The sequence below is a fragment of the Catharus ustulatus genome, chromosome 14 (assembly GCF_009819885.2).
Source record: "Catharus ustulatus isolate bCatUst1 chromosome 14, bCatUst1.pri.v2, whole genome shotgun sequence".
Taxonomy (NCBI): Eukaryota; Metazoa; Chordata; class Aves; order Passeriformes; family Turdidae; genus Catharus; species Catharus ustulatus.
In genome coordinates, this window is record NC_046234.1 from 8728256 (window position 1) to 8750462 (window position 22207).

General features: G+C 40.3%; 1 protein-coding gene across 8 annotated transcripts in view; it reads right to left on the reverse strand.

Moving 5' to 3' along the window:
- Positions 1-447: 447 nt before the first annotated feature.
- VBP1 (VHL binding protein 1) overlaps positions 448-22207 on the reverse strand; it is a 39308-nt gene continuing 17548 nt past the window's right edge. The window contains exons 11-26 of one of the 8 annotated variants that reach the window (XM_033072527.2): positions 21698-21834; positions 21300-21403; positions 20303-20449; positions 19781-19840; positions 19542-19652; positions 18786-18902; positions 18639-18669; positions 18036-18156; positions 16109-16132; positions 15924-15980; positions 15510-15617; positions 5650-5774; positions 4996-5062; positions 4436-4534; positions 2581-2719; positions 448-1625 (exon numbers count right to left, since the gene is read on the reverse strand). In XM_033072527.2, the coding sequence (XP_032928418.1) occupies positions 1555-1625; positions 2581-2719; positions 4436-4534; positions 4996-5062; positions 5650-5774; positions 15510-15617; positions 15924-15980; positions 16109-16132; positions 18036-18156; positions 18639-18669; positions 18786-18902; positions 19542-19652; positions 19781-19840; positions 20303-20449; positions 21300-21403; positions 21698-21834 (1518 nt within the window). In that variant the 3' untranslated portion in view covers positions 448-1554. Of the gene's footprint in view, positions 1626-2580; positions 2720-4435; positions 4535-4995; positions 5063-5649; positions 5775-9665; positions 9786-10649; positions 14962-15509; positions 15618-15923; positions 15981-16108; positions 16133-18035; positions 18157-18638; positions 18670-18785; positions 18903-19541; positions 19653-19780; positions 19841-20302; positions 20450-21299; positions 21404-21697; positions 21835-22207 lie in introns of those variants that run through there. The other 7 variants (XM_033072520.1, XM_033072519.1, XM_033072522.2 and 4 more) reach the window with 7 other exon arrangements.

The window sequence follows — 22207 nt, forward strand, 5'->3', positions numbered from 1 at the left end:
GAAATCAGCAGCCTGCAGCCTGCAGCCTGACCGGTGCCATGTCCTGCTGCTGTGGCAGGTACCTGTTGGAGAATACAGCAGATCTCCACGTTCCTCTGCTGCAGGCACAGACACTGACACAAACAGCACAGCCCCGGGGAGGGATGAGCCCAGGCACTCGCTGGTGACCAGTGCTAAGGGTTTACCTACTGTCTGCCCTTCCCTGCAGCTCACTTTTTGACAGGCACAGTGCTGATAAATCACTTGCTTTCAGTCACCAATGCATGCTGACTCACACTCCCCCTTTCATTCACGCCAGGATCCAGCAGCCACACTTTTCAAAGTCTGCTGCTTCCATGGAATTTTTCACCCCCCTCACCCAGTTAAGGGAGGGAAACATTATTAGAAGATCCACACATCACATTCATGACTTTCACGCAAAGAAAGATGCAAAACATGTTTGCCACAAATGTTTAGTTTTACTATTTTAATATCATGAAATAAAAGTACAAAAAATTTACAGGTATATTGTTTCTTAAATGAAGATTGAACAGTTAACATCTGCATTTATTTTGCAGTGAAACCTGTACTCTCAGTCACAGAATGTGATTATTAGCCACTGACATCACCACTGAGCATTTCATTTTAGAAAGAAACTGCAAAGGTAAGAGGCAACAATCTCGCAAGTCTTCGTAAGGACCAAAAGAATACTCCAACTGTACCACCAGAGGTCATGTTCCAGTCAACCATTCAGAATTAACACAGGTTTCACCACCTGGGAGGCTGTGTTCAGACATCTGAACTGGACACCTGGGCCAAGGGGGTGGAAATGGGAGGCTCTCGCAAGCTGCGGGCTCTTGGGTTGAACAAGGGTTCAACGCGTTCGCGGAACAACCAACGTGTGCACGTGTATGAAAAACAAGGGTAAGTCCTGCAGGCCTGACATCCCCTGTGCTGCTCACTCCTTGCCCACTGCTCTCTGGGGACAAGTCACAAACTGCTGCATGTAAAGTGCTGAGAGCTCAGTAACAGGCGGTAAGCTAACCCAGAGTTACTACTAGTTTATCCAAAACAGTTATCCAGGAATGCCTGCCGACTGCTGCTGCCTTAACTGACTGAAACAAAGCCCAAGATTCCACTCTGGCTTTTGTTGTTTCCTACAGCATTACTGTTGCACATCTTGCCAACCCAAGTCAAAATTAACTTCATCAGCTGTACAGAGATGAAAAAGAAAAACCCTGTATTGCCTTAGCCTGTGAATATGTCAGGCTCCATTTCCTACATGTCCCTCAGCTTTTCAGACAGGCTTTCAGGTAGAAATTTATTTATGACTGGTCTGATCAAAATACTACATCCTTTGCTGGACTGTGTGGTGCCTTTTCAAATAATTAATTTCATGAAGCATGCATGAAACCAAATTTTGAGTTTACAAATAAATAAAATGGTGCTCACCATTAGTTTTTATATATTTTACCATTTACTGAAATGCTGAAAGTAACTCAGTCCTGAATGAAGTTTGGGGGTGTTTAAATAAAAAATACTTGGAAATTGAAACCACATTTAAAATTGGAAAAACTATGCTTTGTTTTTGGAAGGGTCTTGCTTGTTTCTTCTCTTTACGTCCCAATTATAAACTCTAGCCATATCTGAGGATGTGGAATTAAGGAACACAGTTCATGCTATCAGAAAAGAGAGGGAAAAAAGGGGTTTTTTAAAAAGGAGAAAAAGTAGATTAGAGTTGGCAACTTAGTTACAACCAACCCCCAACAAGCAGTCAGTATAGAAACCATTTCATGGAAGGGCTGACTTGGTGCAAAGCTTCAGCCATCAGGAACACTGGTAGCTGTTGGTAACTGCAGTATTTATATGATTACTTTAAAAACCTCCAAAAAGGTATTGCACAGAAACACAATTTTAGTTTTTCCTAATTCTTTGCTGATTTCTGTCAAGCTGCTCATATCAGCTGTATTTGCCTCTTTCAGTTATCCCAAACTCCTGCAGCACTAAGCTCAAGCGTCAACTTGAAAGAACAAGCAGTTGTGCCTTCATTAAACTAAATCTAATGCTTCAGCTAATGGCTACACTCATTAAAATAGTTTTTAACTAGAAAGTATAAAAAACAACCCCACATACCCAGGAAGTGGTTCATGACAGTATAAAGTCATTTAAAAACACTGAGCACAGTCCAAGCTAGTCCCAAGGTTGCTGCAGCAGGGCTTGTGCTGCTTGGAGGCAGCTGCAAAGGGTGTGGTGGGCAACAAAGAACAATTTTCATATGCTCTAGAGCAAGGCTCACTGTGCTTTAAAGTGATGCTGAGCATCAATCCACACTTCCAACTCACTCTGGAGTCAGTCTGGGTTGCAACCACTGCAGTAGATTTCATGAGGACACAAACACAAATTTTGTTACCTCTCACACACCAACCTCCAACTCAGCCCTGCAAAACCAATATTCCATTTCACTGCTAGGACAGTAAAGTTCACAGGTGCTACAGAATTTTGAGGCAGCCAGTCTAAGATAAAAACACATCAGAAAGTTGGTCATCACCTGGATGTTGATTTTCACATACACCTCCTGCCTCACATTAATGAAAAGGATACTGACTTCTGTAGTGGTGAACTGATCTCTGAGAAAATCCAGGTCTTCCTCTAGAAGATCGAGGTTTTTTGTGGCTGTTGACAAATTCTTCTCTAAAAGAGCCTGAGCTTCATCAATATCATATTCAAGCATCACATTGGCCTAAAAAAGAAAGATTGATAAAAGCTCCTATTCTTGCATTGTAAACACTAAGTCACACTAAGTGTATTTTAGGCTGCTGTTCATAACTGATCACGTTAGCAACAGACTGTCCTAACAGGCCAAGACAAGATTCAGGACAGGCAATGTCTAAATCCACTTGAGGCCTCCCACCCCTTCAGTAACTGAGTAATAAATCTCCCTAGTGGCTTAAGTTCTCTTCCCATAGCTAAGCAAGGAGGGATTTCTTCCCCTGCAGATCACATTCAGCCTTTCAGGTATTAGCATCTCATCCTCACTGTATCTGAAAAGTGACAGACCTTGTATTTCTTAGCAGCACCTTTCAGGTGCCACACAACTCTAGAAACAGTTTTTGCTGGATTCAAGATAAACCTCAGGCTCTGTGTGGAATGCTGACAAGCAGCTAGCACTAGTAACAAGAGCTACTGCAGGTATTAAAGATACCACAGGTGTAAAAGTCCTCTCTGATGCTGTGGTGGTGGTTTTTAATCCACACGTGGTTGTTGCAGGAAGAAGCTACCACAGGACGAGACAAAAGAGCAGTATCAGGTGAAAATGCACCAATGAAGCTTAGTCCTGTTCAAGAGCTGTGCCCTGAAGGGAGCCACAGTCTGTGACTGACAGCATCCCACAGAGGGCTACACCGAGCTGCCAGAGCTAGGTAAGTTTCTTTAAAGCAAGTGGAGAGGAGAGATCCCCAGTGACATGCACAACCCAACACAGACTGTAGGCAACAAACAGGAAAAAGGCACAAGGCCAAGAACACCTTAATAAAATGAATTGTGCATGACATTTCTTTATAGCTTTTCAGTGTGAACTATCAATAAGATGAACCTTCTCTGATGTTCTGTTAGAAAATAAACCTGGGATGCCCATGGAAGTCAGTGTTTATGAATTCTGAAGACAGCATCCTAATAGCAACAGGTAACAGAAATTGTTTTTCTTTTTATGATAGAAGTGGGAGAGGTTGGGAGCAACCGTCCACTTAATCTCAATTGTTCATGTGTCAACTGCATTTCTGTCCTAACCAAGAGATTTTGTTTGGTAGCCAACACTGGGATTTAGGAACATCCATGACTTAAAAGTCTCAAAATAAGCATCAGCAGGTTAATCTCCACATATAATGAAGCCTCTAAATACAAAATACTCCAACCTGATATTGCTTAAGTACTTAGGAATCTGGGTTGTGAATGCTGATGCCACCAGGCTTTAGTGCAAAGTCCACTGTAAATGCTGGCAGATGCCTGTGAGTAACAGAAATCCCATCTTTGCCTAAAAAGGTGCATGAAAAGGGACAGCAAGATGCTGAATACAAATAACACAGAGAAGATGGGAAGCTGCTTGGCAAACTAAGTTATTTTGGTGGGCACATTCCCCTGCCAGGCAATGTTGGATGTTAATTTCAACCAAAAAGTGGCAGAAATTGTAAGTGACACATAAACAAGCTTTTGGGAAAAAACAATCCAGCAAAAAGACAATTCTGTGAAGTTTTACTGTTCAGGAACCAAATAAAATGGAACAAGCAATCTTCACTAACCCCCTGAGGTTTGCCAGGTTAAAGGCGCTCTGCCGCCAGGGCACCATGCCATCAACAGAACCGTGCCCACTACAACCAGGGGAGACAGCAACCAGAACTCTCTTTCACAAGCCTTTTGTAAGTTATTGAAGCACTTTCAGAGAAAGTTCCATCTTACTTACCCCCAACCACAAACAAACTTTATCTGTAGGAGGAACTGAAGCTTTGCAGTAGAGATTATCTGCCAATAAAAATCTGGTTTCCATTGGATGTGTAGAATCCTTGAGACAAAAGATAAAATTTACAATTACTATTTTCACTGGAAACATGTTAATGACATAAAATTTAGAATAAAGAGCACACTTTTCCTGCTTTCTGCCACTGATACCGTATTAACTTGTGTGGAATTCTATGTAACTTTACTTCAACATTAAAGTTAGAGCTCCAAGAATAATGCATTTTTAAAATATATATTTAAAAGCAATACAGAAATCTCTATAAAGAATGGAGATGAAGTCAAAGCTTAGCTGCAATCTATACACTATTAAAAATGAAGTTTGCAATATAAACATTAACTTTTTTGAACTAGCTTTCCAAAAGTACTACATACCTTTAAAAACAATTCTTTTATTTATAAAGGCATATTAAGTGTGCTCTCCAAAACATTTCTTGCAATGTGTTCTGTTAGGGTGGAAAGGTAGTTAGCTTTTCTCATACTCATTAGATATTCAAAATAATTTACCTTTTTCTTCTGCATGTGTTTTAAAATTTCTAATGTCTGTTTAATTTCAGGAATCTGACTTTTTAGCCTGTGAATTAACAACAGTCATAATTTATTATTTTACAGAGACACAAAGTTTCCTAAGCAATGATCAGTTTTATTATACAGTCCACCCTCCATTTTAAAACATGTTAACAGTTTTTTCCAGCTTACAAATGCAGGTTTGAAAGACATGGCATGTAAAGGCAGCTCAGCTCCAGCTTCACCTGCCCCTCACCACACTGAGGCTCGCTGGCTTTGGAAGCACAGCAATCCATTCAGCTTCACATCAGAACAACACACAGTAACACATCCCCTTTTACTAAAATGGTACATTTTGCATATTTGTTATCTCCCAGAGGACAGGGAAACCTCAGCAGAAATATAGGTTGAAACCACTTCAAGTAAAACAGAACAAGTGTTTCTGCTGTGGTTCATGGACTATTCTGACAGTGGGAGCTACAGGACTCTGCACTGCTCAAGCAAAAGCTCTCCAGAGCTGAGGGCATCACTCTCCCTGACAGCCCTGGTAGAGGCGCTGGGATTCCCAGGACCTTCATGGCCACTAGATTTATTATTTAAAAAAACACAGAACTGTGCTAAACATTTCCCAATTCTGCAAAAATTACAACTTACCTCCTCTTCTTTTGAGCAAGATTAAGTTCCAGAAATTTATACTTCTGATACTGCTCATCCAACTTCTTAAGAACTACATCTGCTGTCTCATTTCCAGGCTGTTTCATAAAAGAATCTACATCTTCCTTTAAGGAGAGAAAGAAACCCTCAGTGTTACAGGAGTTTTATGGAAATCCTAGACACAGACATGCTATCATCTTACTTCAGCTACATCTAGAGGGGGTTTGAAACGTAAACTTTTTTTTTTCTGGACTGGAGTATAAAAGCATTTTGTTTCTTTTCTTAGTCATCTCTTCATTTCCCCCTCTCTGCTGTTTTTGGTAGGGAACAAGGGATAGGTGCAAGGATTATTTCATAACCATATTTGTGAGTACGTGGTTAGTGGTGCTTTCAGTCCTGGGTGATGTCAAGTGACACCTTATGGGGTGGGTATCCATGGAGCATGGCTAAAACATGGATTTCCTACCTGTAAAGCAGGGATAATGCTTCTCTGTGGCTAACCAGACTATGAACTTTTTTGGACAAAACTGATGAAGGAAAAGAGCAGCCTGATCAAGACTGTTGTGGCAGAGAAATATGCAAAGGGGGGAAAACTGAGGTATCTGCTGAGACAGACACTGTGGAAGTGAACAGCCTGGTTTCAAAAGCTCCTTCTATAGTTAGCAGGAAGCCACAGAAACCTCTAGAGAACAACTCCAGCCAGTCCTACCATCAACTGACAGTGAGAGCCACAGGGCTGGCAGGAAAAGCTGCCAGAGAAGAAAGGCCTGCACTGGCAAGGATGTCAGCCTTGGCATGTTCCTCCTTCAGAATCCCAGGAAGCAGCTCATCTGCTGGAGGACAATGTTCCCAGCCTCTGAAAGGTACATCAGGCTAGGATCAATCAAATGGCCTCGCCACCATTTCCACACATAATTCCTGGTGACCCCCCTCCCCACTGAGGTAATTCTGCCCTTGTCTACACAAGTAAAACTGAAGTATAACCTGATGGAAGCCCTACCACAGTCCTCTTCAGCTCCTCCTTTTGAACTTGGTGTCTCCATTCTAGAAGTTTCACACCAGAAAAAGACTGTAATATGTTACTAAAGTGATATCAGACATGGAGCTGCTCCCTCTCATTATGATGCCTTAACTCCCTTGGCTAAAGAAACTTACTAGGAAATTACTGAATCTGGTAAGAAGTCCCTGCCTTCTTTATCATTAAGGAAATCTGTAGCAGAACATGAACTCAACCTGCAGCAGGCAGCACTGTCCAGGTGGTAGATCCAAACTCAAGAGACCACGCCTCAGACTGCCTGAAAAATGCCTCAAGCTACCTCACAGTCCAGGAAGCATTCCACCTGGGGCAGAAGGCAAAAGCAGGTGGGCAGCAGCTCCCCCCACACCCTGCCTGGCATCCAGCTCTGCCTCAGCTCCGGTCTGTGCACATGGACAGGACACAATCCATGCCTTCCTGAAACAAAGATGCTGAGAGGTGAATCCAGAAGTAAATCCAGGCCCTGTATATACTGGTGATCTCCTTCAACTGCATAATGTCCCAGTTCAAGGTAAGCTCAGATTTACTCCCAAGGTTTTCCAGCTGAGGCTTCCAAGCCTGCTGGTCAGACTCTTGTCTCACCTCCCCATCTGCAAGGCTGAGGCACAGTCACTTTTTTAGGCTTGACCAGAACATCTGAGGCACAGCTGGCTGTCAAAGCCATTAGGATCCCCACTTTGTGGTATATTCCACAGCACCTCCAGCACAGAATTCTTAAAACTTACAGGTTCTGCAAAAGCCTGCCAAGAACTCATCTACATCTCTTCAGGAAGAAAATTCACTGGCAAAGCATCATTTTGCAAACTTCACACCAAGCCACAGGAATGTTCTGTAGAAGCCATGAAATGCAGCAGGATAGCACATTCCCACGTGTCCCTACAGTTCTCTTCAGAGTTATGACCCAAATAAACAGCTGCAGGCACTCACTCTGCAGAGAGCTCCATCACCTGGGGGCATGTGCAGAGAACATGACAAGAGACACGTATTTGCAGACCTGCATCCTCACACCTGCTGAAGAAGGCAGAACAAAGAAGGCATTTTATTTGGAAATGTTTGGGCAACAGCTCAAAACCACCACAGCTGAAAGTTCTGTTAGGAGAGTCTGTTACCCAGCAAAACCCTGAGTCTCAACATTACTTGAAACCTGGAGTGGGACAAGAATTAACAGAACAAGTACCTCAGAGAAGATATGAGCCACAAATTGTGTGAAGAGCCTCTACCGAACCAAGACACTTACAGAAAACCTCTGTGATGACTAGAATCACAGTAAAACCTGCCCAAGCAGCATGTGGGGGGATACACCAAGCAAGAGATCAGCAAGTATTTAAATGTTTTTGAAATAGAAACCTGTTTTCTGAAATAAAAAAAGCTCTAGTAAAACCTACCCTCAAGACAGTAGAGCAGAATATCATTGCAACTTCTCAGTGCAGGCTTATTTTGAATAAAAGTCTATCTTAACATCTACATCCAAGTGCTCTATGATCACCACTGAAGATCTCTTCTGCACACACCTGCAGAACAGGCGCACCTGCAGATCACAGCACCCCTCAAAACTGAGAACTAGGAAGCTTCCAAGATGTTTAGATCCAGAGTTTATGAAGATCCATAAAGCAATGAAGAACTTTAGAGAAGCACAGGACTAAGGCACAGCCCCAGAACTCTTGGAGCCACATGATACAGCATGCAAGATGCTTCAGACACAGGTACCAAAAGGGAACTACATGGAACCAAACACAACAGCTACAAAGGCAGCCACCAGCATGGAATGTGACAGATGCCCTTAAAGTGTTCCCTGAGGCTGTTTAAGTCCTGCCTCCTGCCAAGGTGGCCACCTGCACTGCAGAGTCAGCACAGACCACAAGTTCTCTGCCAGTATCAGTGAGGTCTCACAGGGGAGCTGAAGACAGGGCCCTTCCCCTTCACTTTCATCTATGCTGGTCTCCATGAAGTTAGCTGGAACCAGCAATGGTTTTACAGCACAGTAAGGATTTGCCAGACCCTAATTAATGTTACAAAACCTTAAAGGAGGAACTGGATCACTGAATAATAGTACAGTAAATGCACTGTACATGTCTAGTCAGGCCCTATGCCCAGACAAAACACATCAGCAGTACAAGCACTACATCCAGAAACCCAAAATGCAAGACAAACCGATTTATTTCTATAAAAGCAATTGTATCAGATGGGGCAGACATCCAACACTTCCCAAAATTACCAAGCCAGCTAGGTACAGCCATTCCGATCAATAACTATGGATTAAAGGAAATAGAACAGCAATCAAGACTGAGTACCAAGAGTGAGCTCACAGCTGAAAGTGAACGACAGATGACTGTGAGATTATATCACTGCATAAGTCACTGATTCCTGCTTTTCAACGGCTCAACAGAATCATCAAACGCTCGGTATATCAGTTTTTAAAGGTAGGCAAACAAGTTCGGCCTGTTTTCCAGAAGATACACATTTACTGGTTTTTAAGAACACATGGGCGCTTCTGAAGAGTGAAACTTCTCAGCAGTGTAAGAGAGGAAGATACATGGAAAGGTGCTTGGAGCACAGCACGATACCCGCGGAGCAGGAGCGGCAGGGCGTGCTCCGTCCAGCGTGTGCCAGGAGCTCTCACAACACGCTGCTCACTGCCCGACTCTGGCAGTGCAATAACGCCAAGCTGCTGAACACGGGGAGGGAGTTTCTTGTAAGGTGAAGCGCCAGGTCGGGATCGAAACAGGGCAACGCACCTGGGAAAAGGCCCAGGACTGAAGCCGTAAAAGGCCTCCGCCATCTGCGCCCCTGGAGGTGCCGCCTCATGGGGCCGGGCCCGGCTGGCGGAACCAGACCCCACTGCTCGGCCCCACTCCCCGTGAACGCCGCCTCGGGGATGCCCGGTCCCACTCCCCATGAACGCCGCCTCGGGGATGCCCGGCCCCACTCCCCAGGAACACCACCTCGGGGTTGCCCAGCCCCGCTCGCTAGCCCCACGCACCACGAACGCCGCCTCAGGGATGCCGAGCGGGCCGCGCTTCCCAGCCGCCGCCGCCTCGTTGCCTCCGGCCGCCGCCATTTGGGAACGGACTGTGCATGCGCGGCGTGCGCCGGGACGCAGAGGCCGCGCGTGTCACGTCACGCCGTGCGTCATCACGTCAGTGCCGCGCTTGCTGACGTCAGCGCGGAGCGGGGCGCGAGGCGGGGCGAGCGATGGCAGCCCCGGGCACCGCCATGGGCCCGTGAGGATGAGGAGGGCGGGGAGGAGGGGAAGGCTCTGGCAGCGGGGCTTCCCTGGCGTAGCGGCGGCTGCGGGGACCTGGCTTGCCGTGGCCCGGGAAAGAGATGTCGCTTACCCCACCCTCTGCTTCTGCCTACGGAGGAAGCGCCCTTGTTTCTAAACGCAGCTGCTCTGCCTTTCCCACAACGTGGATGACAAGCCAAATAAAGCAAACAGGAGCAATGCCTTTAAGAATTTGCATTTCGAAAAGATCAGCGCTAACGCGTGCCCTGCATTCACAGCAGAAGCTGCTCCCCGCCGCTCTCGTTCGCAGTCAGTTGTGGAAGTGCTGCCGGTGCCGGGAGGGCCGGAGCGGCCCTGGAGCCACAGCTCAGTGCTGCTGCTGCTCCAGCACCTACAGGGAGCAGTGAGCTAGCGAGTAGTCCAAGCTCACAACTGAAAACAGATCTCTGAAGCCTAAAGAAACAAAAATATAACTACTAAAAAGAGAATGTTCTGATTTACAAAGAAGGAGGAGCTGCAGCAGCCACACTGCCTTAGCCCGTCGCAGGCTCTCCACCCTGCAGTGGTGCTGCTGGGGAATGAAGCCAGCTCTAGGCAAACTCAACCGAACTCCATCGCACTGGAGCCTTCTCTTCTCCAGTGTAAACACAGGGGAGGAACAAGCCAGTTAAGCATCCTAATTCAGCCATGTCGTGTCAACACTACAGAAAGCCTTAAGAACACAAAAAATGATCACACACGTTGCATATGCCAAAGTTTATTTTTTTCCAAAATTTGTTTCATCAAATATGCGGATATGAGCAGTCTTTTAAAAAATGAACAATTTGCATATTAACAAATTGTGAAATTCCACAATTAAAATATCAACACAGCCAGTCTTGTGCTTAGGCTTATTAAAAAAAAAAATCATAGAACATAAATCCTTAGATTTTTTTTTCCAGTTTGTGGCTAGTATATTTTCCACACATTCTGCATTCTTATAAAATGAAGAAACTCACATAAAGGAACAGCTGTACAAGAATACATCTGAAAAAAAGCAACCTAAATTATCATAGCTCCTTTTAAATAAATATCCAATAAAAGGCACAAACTTGTTATGGGGGAAAACATAACATACAAAACAAGACCTATTAAATAAATAAAGTGTGGGTTGGGGTGAAGGACCTCTGTTCCAGCACCTATTTTTTCATTGCTCCAAGATGAGATTCCAGCCAAACATTTGGTAAAGGATTAAGCTTAATCACAAGGATACAAATCTGAGATACACTGAAAGACTTGACGTTACAATTCCTGTTGTAACTGTACCAGTTACTACAATCTCTTTAAATAAATGACCATGAGAATCTGCATAAAGTAGTGATGCAGCAATGTACAGATCAATGACAAGTTAGATACATCTTCAGAGTCATAGCAACAGGTTTTCTATATTCTATCAGTAATGTATAAATGATAACATGTACAGTTTCCATTGCTCAAAAATATAATCTTTTCAATGGAAATAAATGACTGATACAGTGCCTTTAGATGTTATCCTTACAATACAAACTACCCCAAACAAAGTTTCCTTTTTATGTACAAATTAAGCACCGATCCACAGTGCATACTATTCTATTTGTAACCCCCTGTCCCTGCCACACATCAAAATATCCAGCTGGGGATAGATACACCCTGTATTCAATCTTGTAGTCAGAAGTTTTGTTGTTGTTACTTTCATGTGTGTGGTTTTTGCTGTTGGTTTTGTTTGTTTCTTAAACAAAAGTCCATTTGTTATTTTACCTACAAATATTCCACCACTATGTGCACAGAAGAGATTTTTCTAGTACACATGTCCAAATTTTATTAAAAAAAAAAATCAGTAACTTCTTGGAGGCAAAGTCAAACTATATCTAGAGAACATTAGAAAACCCCAGTTATTTTTAGAGAGGTACATGTTCAAGTCCAAGAGGCCTCACACAATCCACCTTTCCAAAGTCCCTCAGAAGTCATCCTATGGCGTACTCCATGACAGCCTGCCTGTAGCAGCAGCAAGTCCCAACAGCGAGGCTCAAGTGACCCACTATAGTACAATAATGCAAAGTATACAGCATACATCAAAGTCTTCCTCCTTATTCAGACAAACACAGAGAGATATCTTAGTTATCAGCTTCCTGAAGTATTCAGAACATGATTCTGATCCAATGAGTTGGAAGGAAAGTCATATTTATATACATGTCTCTTCACTTATCACAACTACTGTTGGCAGCTTCTGCAGGCTGGTACAGTCACCCTCAAGAGCAACCTTGGTGTTCAAAGTGGGGATTTTTTTGTGGGGAATAGCCATAAAAGCCTTGACAGCATCCTAAGTCCTTGGTTTTCACTTCTCCTGTGTGTTATTTAAACACATACTCTGCCATTGTATGTGTTCCAATACATGCACAAGGAAGAGGTGGGCAAAACCCAGTCCTGTGCACCAGTGTGCAGAGAGAAGGTACAAAGCAATCTTTGCTTCACAAGGATCAAGCTGAAAGTTGTGTTTCAAAGCATCAAAAGAAGGTAGGTTTTAAAACATACATTGTGGCTGTTTCTCCTTTTTTAATACTAATAAAATTGGTATCAGACAGCTTTGCTACAAGAAAGCAGACCAAAAGAACCATTAAAAGATCCAAAGTAAATCAGAAGTAGTGCAAGCTATTATCCAGAACTAAATCAGTTGCTGAGCCAGGTATATTCCAGATATTCAGAATGCTCTGAAATAAAGTTAAAATAAATATATACTGCTTGCCAGGCATTTATTTGCATATTTTATTAAAATAATGTGTTATTACTTAGACAACTCAGTATAAGAAAGAGACCCAACAGCTTACAGTGCTGAGAACTGCCTGCTTGTAGCACTCTCACTTCTGCCATTAATGCCCAGACATTCGTAACTACATGGACTGATCTAATTTAACACAAGACTTGTGATTACTGAATGAATCTATGGAATTCACTACTTCTTAAATAAACAGTCCTCTCAACACAATGACTCATTCTAAATGGCATCTATTCCCTCATCATGTGGAGGGCAACTATAGGCACTGAAGAACTCATTGGCTTAAAATTGTACAATTGTTCAATCCAATAAAGGTGGATTAAAGCTTGAAGCCCTTTGTAATTCAAACTTGAACATTAAACTACCATATACTGGTCCAAATTCTTTCAAAATCAATATACATCAAGGAACACTGAGTTTTAAATTTCCACAAGGTTTCATTTTCCAGGAAATTAGCAGTTACAAATTTCAAGGTGTGGGGAGAAGAGTTTTATTTTGTTCCTTTAGTATTGATTCATTGGGCAAAGAATTTACCATAGAGTCAATAAATACTACTTTTGCACTCTTTGGACAGAATTAAGCATTTGGAAAAATAGAAGGGCTGTTCTCACTCTGAGGAATGTGCCTAATTTAGAAGTTCTCTACAGGAGAGTTTGACAAGATTCTCAGGCCTAGCTGAATTTATGGTGAGAGTGAGAGATACTTCTGCAATTACAGACTCTCCAAAGGATAAAAGACATACTACGCTGGAGGTCTATTTATTTTAACAATAGAAAACTCAGCTTTAATATTAATCATTATTAGAAGCAATTTTACAGCAGAGCTTTTAATTGGATTTTGCCTCAAAACTTCCGGAGGAAAGGTTCCCACTTCTATCTACTTAATTATAACAATTGGATTTTTTAATGCTACCACTTTTTATCAGTGAAAAATACAAGATAAGGCATTTTCATAGCCAATCTCAGTTCTGTAGGAAGATTCTTAGGTACAAAATATGTCCCAGAAGTCTGTACACATCTGACCCATTGTGAACAGCAATACTTATAAATTAGTTGTCTTTAAAGGTTTTCCTCTTGAAAAGAGTCTGGATTTCTTAATGTAGCATTTTTACCTTGAAATTACTACAGAAGAAAAAGATTACTGCAGCATCAACAAAACAACTATCTAAAAGTTTACACATATTTACACATTTAAAAATAATTCTTTTTATATTGTTTACAACTAGGTTCTTATTTCAAAAAAGAAGCACAAGCTATTCTCTACAGCTGGATAATTTCAAAATAGGTGCCAGTTCACAATTGTCAGCATGATTGCAAGGTTTGACCTAATGGACTTTACAAAGAAGAATTGGTTCTCTTGCCTCTACTACAGTTATCAACAAGACTCTCAGACTGCTCCCACGTGCGGTGTCTGGGGCCCTGGCAAACATTGGCTCCCAAGGTCGCTCTTCCCTGAGCCCATGGTGGGAGATGCCACCTGCAGAGAAGGTACCTATGGAAGTGCAGGTGCTGGCACCTCTTGGAGGCTGCATGAGCTATTCTAGATCACACTCATTCCCCCCTACTCAATCACAGACTTGCAGCCTTGCAGCTGCTTTTTTTACTTAGCCCTGTAATACTGACATGGAGCAATTTATTACTTTTACTAGATCTAACTATGCAATACGTGTCTTGTTGATTCTCAGCAGTTCAAACTCACATTATAAAGCTTGCAAATTACTATAAGCTATTCTAATGTGAAAAAGCTGTCTGATTTCACACAATGTTGGCCTTATGAAAATGCAAGCATTGCTCTATCAGAGTATTTATTAAAACACAATTTTATTGCTCAACTTGATTTCGTGTTGTGTCTTGGTTACAACAGCCACAGAATTTATGAATAAAATAAATAGCTTTGACTTCCTCAGTCAATTCCTAAGGTAATCCACTGATGATTAAGGTTGTAGAGCAATCATGTAACCTTCTCCTTGATTTTGAACACCATGCACCTTTGAATCAACCTCAATAAAAATACAGTTTTGTGCTGAGCAGTTAACAAAAAATAAAAATCAGGAAACAAACATGACTTCACACTGCAGTGACTGTTATAAACAAGAAACTCTAAAGCATTGCAGTTCAAAATAATATTGTATTATACAGGGAATAAACAGTTTCCCTGTTCAGGAATACATCATGGAAAGATTGAAATTCAGTCTTTTCATTTTTTACCAGTATTTGGTTGTTCTCACATCTTGTTGCTTTGGTGGCTCTACATAAATTGTATCTGTGAAACAAAGATTATATATTAATGCCACTTACATAGCAAATAGTTTCCCAACGCCTTAGAATAAAGAATCTATTTGTCTGCCTCGTTACTTGTAAGTTAAGTCTATAGACTTTGGCACTTAAAAAAACCCCCCAAAGAATATTAAGACCTATATATTTTTATGACAGGAGTACAATTTCTCCAGCGTGAATGATCTCTTGTCCACAGCTTTTTCACTCCCCCATCACCTGATCCTTCAAGAAGCTTCCAACACTGGTCTGGTCAGCATGACTAAACCAAGCATCCAGCTAACGTCATAGGGAGACTAAAACCTACACACCTTCACCACTCCTGTTTACTTAATACTGAAACCATGAGAGGTAAAAATCTGAATTTTACTTTCTTCCTTGCTTCCTGCAATCATCTAAATTTGCCTCCTCACTAGCCCTTGACTGAGGAACCCTTCACTTTCACATGCAGAAATACACCAGCATTTCATGAAGCATTTGGTTGTGTTTGCCAAGGCTAAAGTTTTAATGCCAATAAGATTTAAGAGCGCCATTCACCTGAGTTTCAGAAACAGGTGCAAAAGGATTTGTTGGCCTCAGACCAGGCTGTGTATACATCATTGACTGGGGTGCCATCAAAGGAGCAGCTCCAACCTGAGGAGGTACCTGTAAGAAAAACAAAAACCCCACAAAAATATATAAAATTCAAACTACTTCCACAAGATACATCCTTTTGCATTTTAAGTATAGTAGAAAAGAAACATATAGACACACATAGAATAAAGTCAAAGCCTTTAAAAACTGCTGCTATATCAACCCCAGAGTCACCTCTTTCAATGCATATCAGATTTCACACACTATTGCCAATACATTTAATTTGTAGGATGGTTTGAACATCATACTTCATGACATGAAACCCACTAGTAGAGACAACTCAGCTTTCAGGAATACAAAACAAATCATGCTTCTTACCATTCCATATATAGGCACTTGAGGTGTGGTCAATGGGTATGTGATAGGAGCAGGTACCTTTAATAAAGAACATTTTGAATTTTAGAGAAACTCATGCATGCTTAGTAATACATATATACAGAACTTTGAAAAATACATTTTTCAGTACTAAAAATAACCAATGTATTTACAAGAAATTCACTTACATATCCAGGATAGTGTACTCCATTCTGGCATAGCAAAAGGATAAGATAGAAAATTATTTAATAGGTATTCATGCTGGAAATTCTAAGGGATGGATTCAAGTCCAATACCATAACAGTTTTTAACTATGCTCATTTTTTAAAACAATTAAAATGTGATGAGAAAAAGTGCAAGGACAGTAACATCAGTTATTATGCTTAGAAAGTTACCACTAGTACAACTTACAGCAGAATTAGAAATTTTACTGCACTTAGCCAGATTTGAGTATATTATTTGCACAAGCATGTGTGTGAGAAGCTTTTAGAGGGCATGGCAAGCAATGCTCTTTCTTCCTCCCATTATTAGAGGAGGGCATAGAAAAGAAAGCCAAGAAAGCCAGTGACCATTCAGCTTAATAAGTGAATAGCAACAGATGCTTAGTCAGGTCGATGTTGCCCACATACTAACATCTGATGTCAGCATATATCACAATATGAAAGAAGAAAAATGAAGAGCATTTTAAGCTGTATATCAGGTTATATTCACAGGCACAGCAATGCATGTGCTTCCTAAAGCCAGGCTTTGCTAAGCAGTTCTAATTACACTGAAACCCAAGTGCTGGATGAAACACTTGGCTATGTGAAAGGATGCAGTGGTACATGAATTGGAGGGCTAGTTCTGAGTGCCACAGGCCAGGACACTGAGACCTCTGCAGTTCTGGGGCACAGATTTTAAAGAGGCTCATAGCTGAGCTAGATCTTCACATCAGTAATTGCTGGGAGTTCCAGGAAAATGCATAACCAGACACCTGGCATAAAACAGTCAAATGCTTAGACCTGATGAACACATTAAATAAAAACATATCTTTAAATCCACAGAGAGCAATGGGCACTAGGGCACCCTCTATGTTCCAGAAATAAAAATGCATCAGCACTCTAACAACACATTCTAGAGCACCTAGAGGGGATAAAGAGATTGTATGGTCTCAAAAAATCTCACATGAGAGTGCAATACAACTGTGCCCTCCCATCAAACTTTTTAATCTCATTTTTGAGTCCAATACTGGATTTAATACTGTATTCAACTTCTCTAATTCTGAATGAGCATAGTCATATAGGACAAGGAAAATAGGCATTAGAGGCAAAACTATGCTTATTGCAAAATTAAGTCAGACAGCATCCAAAATTCACAGCAAATGTGGTAATTATCTTAGTTGTCTATGTAACTGAGATGAACATCTACTTCCCTCTAAGACAGCTATGTTTTAGAAGTGATTCATATTTCTAGGAATATATTATGAATACAACACACTTGAAAAATCTGTTTTAAAAGCATAGAAAAATCAGTTGCCTATAAATATCAATCCTAGAAATGAAAATTCTTCATTTAAATAACTATAAAAGAGACACTTAAAATTTTGTACTGTGTAAAAATATGAAGTTGCCATTGAGCATTATCTAAAGTCCAAAGTGCTGCTTCATCCCATTATTAAGGCGCCTTGCAGGGATTGCAGCCATGTTTCATGATAAAACTGAAAAAGGAGCAAAGACTGGAAGGAATAGCAGTTTTGCCCTTAAAAGCACATTCTCTGAATTCTTAAAGGTGCATTTTAGTGTGCACATGTGTGTGTGAGAGGGAGCACCTCAAACATGCACATCAGGAATTTTCTGGACTGGGATCATTTGTTTCAATCCCAAAAGAATTTATGAACTGAGACAGGTAATCAGCCTTTCACTTGAGATGTAAGTCCTTAAGGGACAAGTTTTTCAGTGAGAGGAAATAAAGCATGCTAAAACCTCTACCTCATTCAGTAAGATCCTATGATCCTGTAGGCACTCCCTGCTACCCCCAGTCTTGTATCAAATGCCTTTGCTGTTCTTTGTAAATTAACACACACAGGGAAAGCAGCATTTGCTAGAATGAAGCGTGATTTCACAGTACAGAAATTACCATGTGTGGAATAGTGGGTAAGGGAGTCGGGTTCCACGTGGTTGATGTGCTTGTTTTTGCTTGCCAGTTTGTTCCACCAGTAAGTTTTTTCTCTGTAGGCTGAGACCACTGCATATCTGATCTAAAATGAAACCATGGTGTTAGTTTTCATGGAGAGGCAACAGCTAGAGTAAAACAACATAACAGGAAACCCAAACATGCCTTAATGCGTGCGCACAGCTGAAATCTATGAAGAAACACTCAATTTCAATAATCACTTATGTATCTCTTCTACAGTAAGTGTTAAGTCTGGGGGCTCTGTTTGTGTTAAAAGTGAACTATCAGTACTGCACTGTGCATATAATGATTAACTGGAGTTTGATGTAATTTTTAGTGTTTCAAAAAATAAAAATACTTCAATAAAAATACAGCAGTTGCAAAACTAATTAAAGTGAGCTACTTTAAAAGTTAAGGTTGGCCATGTTATGGTGACTGACCACACACTGTTCCAATGCACTTCTCAGTTATTTCAAATTGTTTCAAGAGATGAGATCCTTGCCATGTTAGTGCCAGAGACTATTAAATAGTCATGTGAGAATATTCTAAGTACGTATATGCACTTACTTTTTGGATGGAGTTCCTCCAAAGCCAAGATCTGTGGGGGAAAAGAAACAGACAAAATCCTTAAGAATTTTAATTTGGGAGGGGAAAAAAGCTTGTTTTGCTTTCAGTAACAAATGGGAAAGTTAATTTTAAAAGCTTCACACTTACTTCCTACTAGATTAGCAAGTGAAGAATCGAGGTCATTTGCCAAAATTTTTCTACTTTGCTGGTTGGCTGCAGTGGCTCTTTGACTTTGTGGTGGTACCGTGGGTTGCAATACATCATCTAGAAAGTTAAAACCTAAACAAAGAAAATAAAAGGAACTGTTAACAAAATAGTTACATTGCATTTCATAAGTGACATCCATAGGCCAGGAGGAATTTTCTTTATAGAACACTAATTTGAGTATTTATGTGTGAAGGTTCAACATGATGGAAGTATTTAAGACTTTGATAGAAGCATAGTTTAACTTATTATTATCTTTAACTGTACTGCAACAATACTTTGCTATACAGAAGAGAAAGACTAGCTCAGGTATTCTTCAAGAAACACACAAAACCAGTTCTGCACTTCTGCAAGTGCTGTGCCTCTGAATGCAGTCAGAGGGAAGCAATCACCATGTATCAAGAAAAAGCACAGAAAACAAATGAACACAAGCTTACCCGTTATAGGACATCCAGTGGGCCATGTTCAAAGTTTGTTCCCCCAAAGAGAGAGGAAACAGTTATTACACAGAGAATGAAATCAGTCAAAGCTAATTTTAAAGTAAATAACAGCTAACAACTGAACTGATTGCCTCTTATCAGCCCATAATCACCTTGCAAATATATTAAGTAATTAAATTTCCAACTCAATAGCAATTATGCTAAATTGTTAAGCAATTTTTGTCTGTAGGGTATAAATTAGTCATAAAGCAGTTTTTACCACTTGCAGTCCTGTACTCTGGTGCTGTAGATTTTCCTCCAAAAACAGCATCAAAGTCCACATTAATTGTTGAAGAGGTGGTACTCGGAGAAGCTGAATGAAGAGGAAAACCTGAAAAATAAGTTGAGTAATGAAATACACCCATGAAGTAATAGCACCTCATTTCAGCGAAACCAGAAAGTTTAAAAACAAAAAAAACGAAAAATAAAAAACCAAAAAAACCAAAAAAATCAAATTACCATCAACAGTCACAGGATGATACACAGAAGCATTTGTTGGTTTATGACCACTAAAGTCATCTTTGCAAAAAGAGAGATGAAAATAAGATCAGTTTTAAAGAGAAAAAGGAAGAGGGAACCCAACAATTAAATCTGCAGCTAAAAAATAGGGAATTTTACAATTATAAAAAGGGTTTTTTTTATTTTACAGATTTGAAAAGCCAAGTAACTCCTACATTCCCCATAACAAAAGAGAAAGGAGTTTCACTTTGAAAGAAATCAGATTTCTGCAGTTTGAAAGAAATCACCTTCAAGTCTTAGCATGTCTAGACCAGGCAAGCAGAACAAAATAATAGTTTATTTCAACTATAGAAATAAACGTTTAAGGAAATATAATTTACTACACCTGGAATTAATGCACCATTTTCACTTGTCAATAAAAAGTGAAGATTGGCCCAAACCACAAAACATGGCCCACATTATTAGCATTATCATCTCCAGTTGCAAATAAATTACATGGGGAATCTTTTTTTTTTTTTTTACCACTAAACAGTTCCACTCTTTGTTTGGAGGAAAAAGAAGAATTGATGAAAGGGGTGGCAGATTTTACAGCTTCTTCAACTGGCTTCATGTCAAAGATGTCCAGATGAGGTGGAGAACCAACACAACCATTTGAAGACGAGAAAGGACCTTTCAGATGCAGAAGTAAAGGAAAGAATACAGAATACAAATAATGGAAAAGAAAAACAGACTGAAATGATTGACTATGAGAATCTCTAGACTAAGTCATATTGTAAGTATTCCACCTAATGATCAAAGTTAGATACAAATTTTAGATAGAGATTATCTAGATACAAATTTTTAGTCACAGATAAAAATCCTAAGAGCTCTCTATTTAGGGAAAATAATTCTAGTATTGACATTGGGTGGGAGGGGGAGAATGACAGAACATGTGTCAAAGAAGTTAGATGCTAAAAACTTTTGGCTTCATTAATTTACCTTTTAAATAGCATATAAGAGTATCAATTCCACCTATTTAAATACTAACATATACCATGGTGTTAACACTGCTTTCTTCTGACATTTAAGCCACTTCTTTGACATCTAACCTGACCATTCTTTGGAAGGATGGGTGAAGAAACAGGGGTCCACAGCTTTTTTACAAGAATTCTTTAGTTACCAACACCTTTTAATGAGGAGTATATTAAATATTGCTTTATTAAATGGAAATACTAGTTCAGGATCTTTTTAGCTATACATGCCTAGGTTTTATATCCCAGCATTTTTCAACTTTGATCTTTAGTTATATTTCTTCTCCCTGTCACCTTTATTGAACAGTTCTGCTCCTTTGTTCCATCAACAATAATGCTATGTGTTCAAGAAAGTTTGTCAGAATTTTCAAATAATTTACTTCATATTATGTAATTAATGTTTGGATGCAAAATAATTAAGGTTTAAGATGCAGATTCAATTAAGTGTGAACCTTGTATTCTAAGAATTCCCTTATTATTTAGACAGTCAAATCAGGGTATGAGCTCACCTCCCCAAGCACTGCTTGCTGATGTTGATATAGCTGGAGTACTTTGCACAGTTGGAACAAATGCAGGCTGAAGATCAAAAAGATCACTAGAAAGGTTGGGCATGCTGAATACGAAATGAGAGAGAGAGAGAAATATGAAGATATGTAACAGACATTGTATTCTTTTTATGAACACTTGTACCAATCTCATTTTCTCTTATTTGCTAGCAGCCTATCAACAACAGTGATACAACAAACTGCTGATTAAATACTTACTAACAAAATTGCTGTGGGTACACCAAGAAACACCAGCAAAAGGTACCTGAGAGGTAACTAGGATCACAGCTTTGCAGTTGATTGTGGAACTACAGGTCAGTGCAGTAATTTCTATTTATTTCAGAAAGCAAAATATCTCTCACCTATTTGTTGTGGGTGCTGGTGCAGCAAAGAGGTCAACAGCTGCAGTGGTATTTACACTTTTTCCTGATAAAGTGCTTGGGGATGCTGATGTGGAAGTGGAATTTGATACTACGGAGATTTCTCTCAATCGCTGCTCCTGAAAGATCAAAGAGACAGTTGGCATTTTAGTCTTCTTAATTCATTAGCATTTCATCCTGGACACCTTTTCCAAGAAGAAAATTTTAATTATGGTCTCAATAAATAAAACACTTTCCTCTGTAAAGTCCTAAAACCAGAAAAATAATTGAAATTAGAGATAAGAGTATTTGTTTTAACAAAGCATGTAAAAATCAAGGTGAGACTTGATGTTTTAAATAACATCTTAAAATCCATATCTGCCTAGAAGTAAATCACTTCTAGTCAAGCTATACATTCCAGGCTCCCTCCACAGTCACTCAGAGAAACAGCTCAATGGACCTTTGTTCAGGAAAATTCATCTCCCTACTTAATGAGTCTCTCCACAGTTCAGT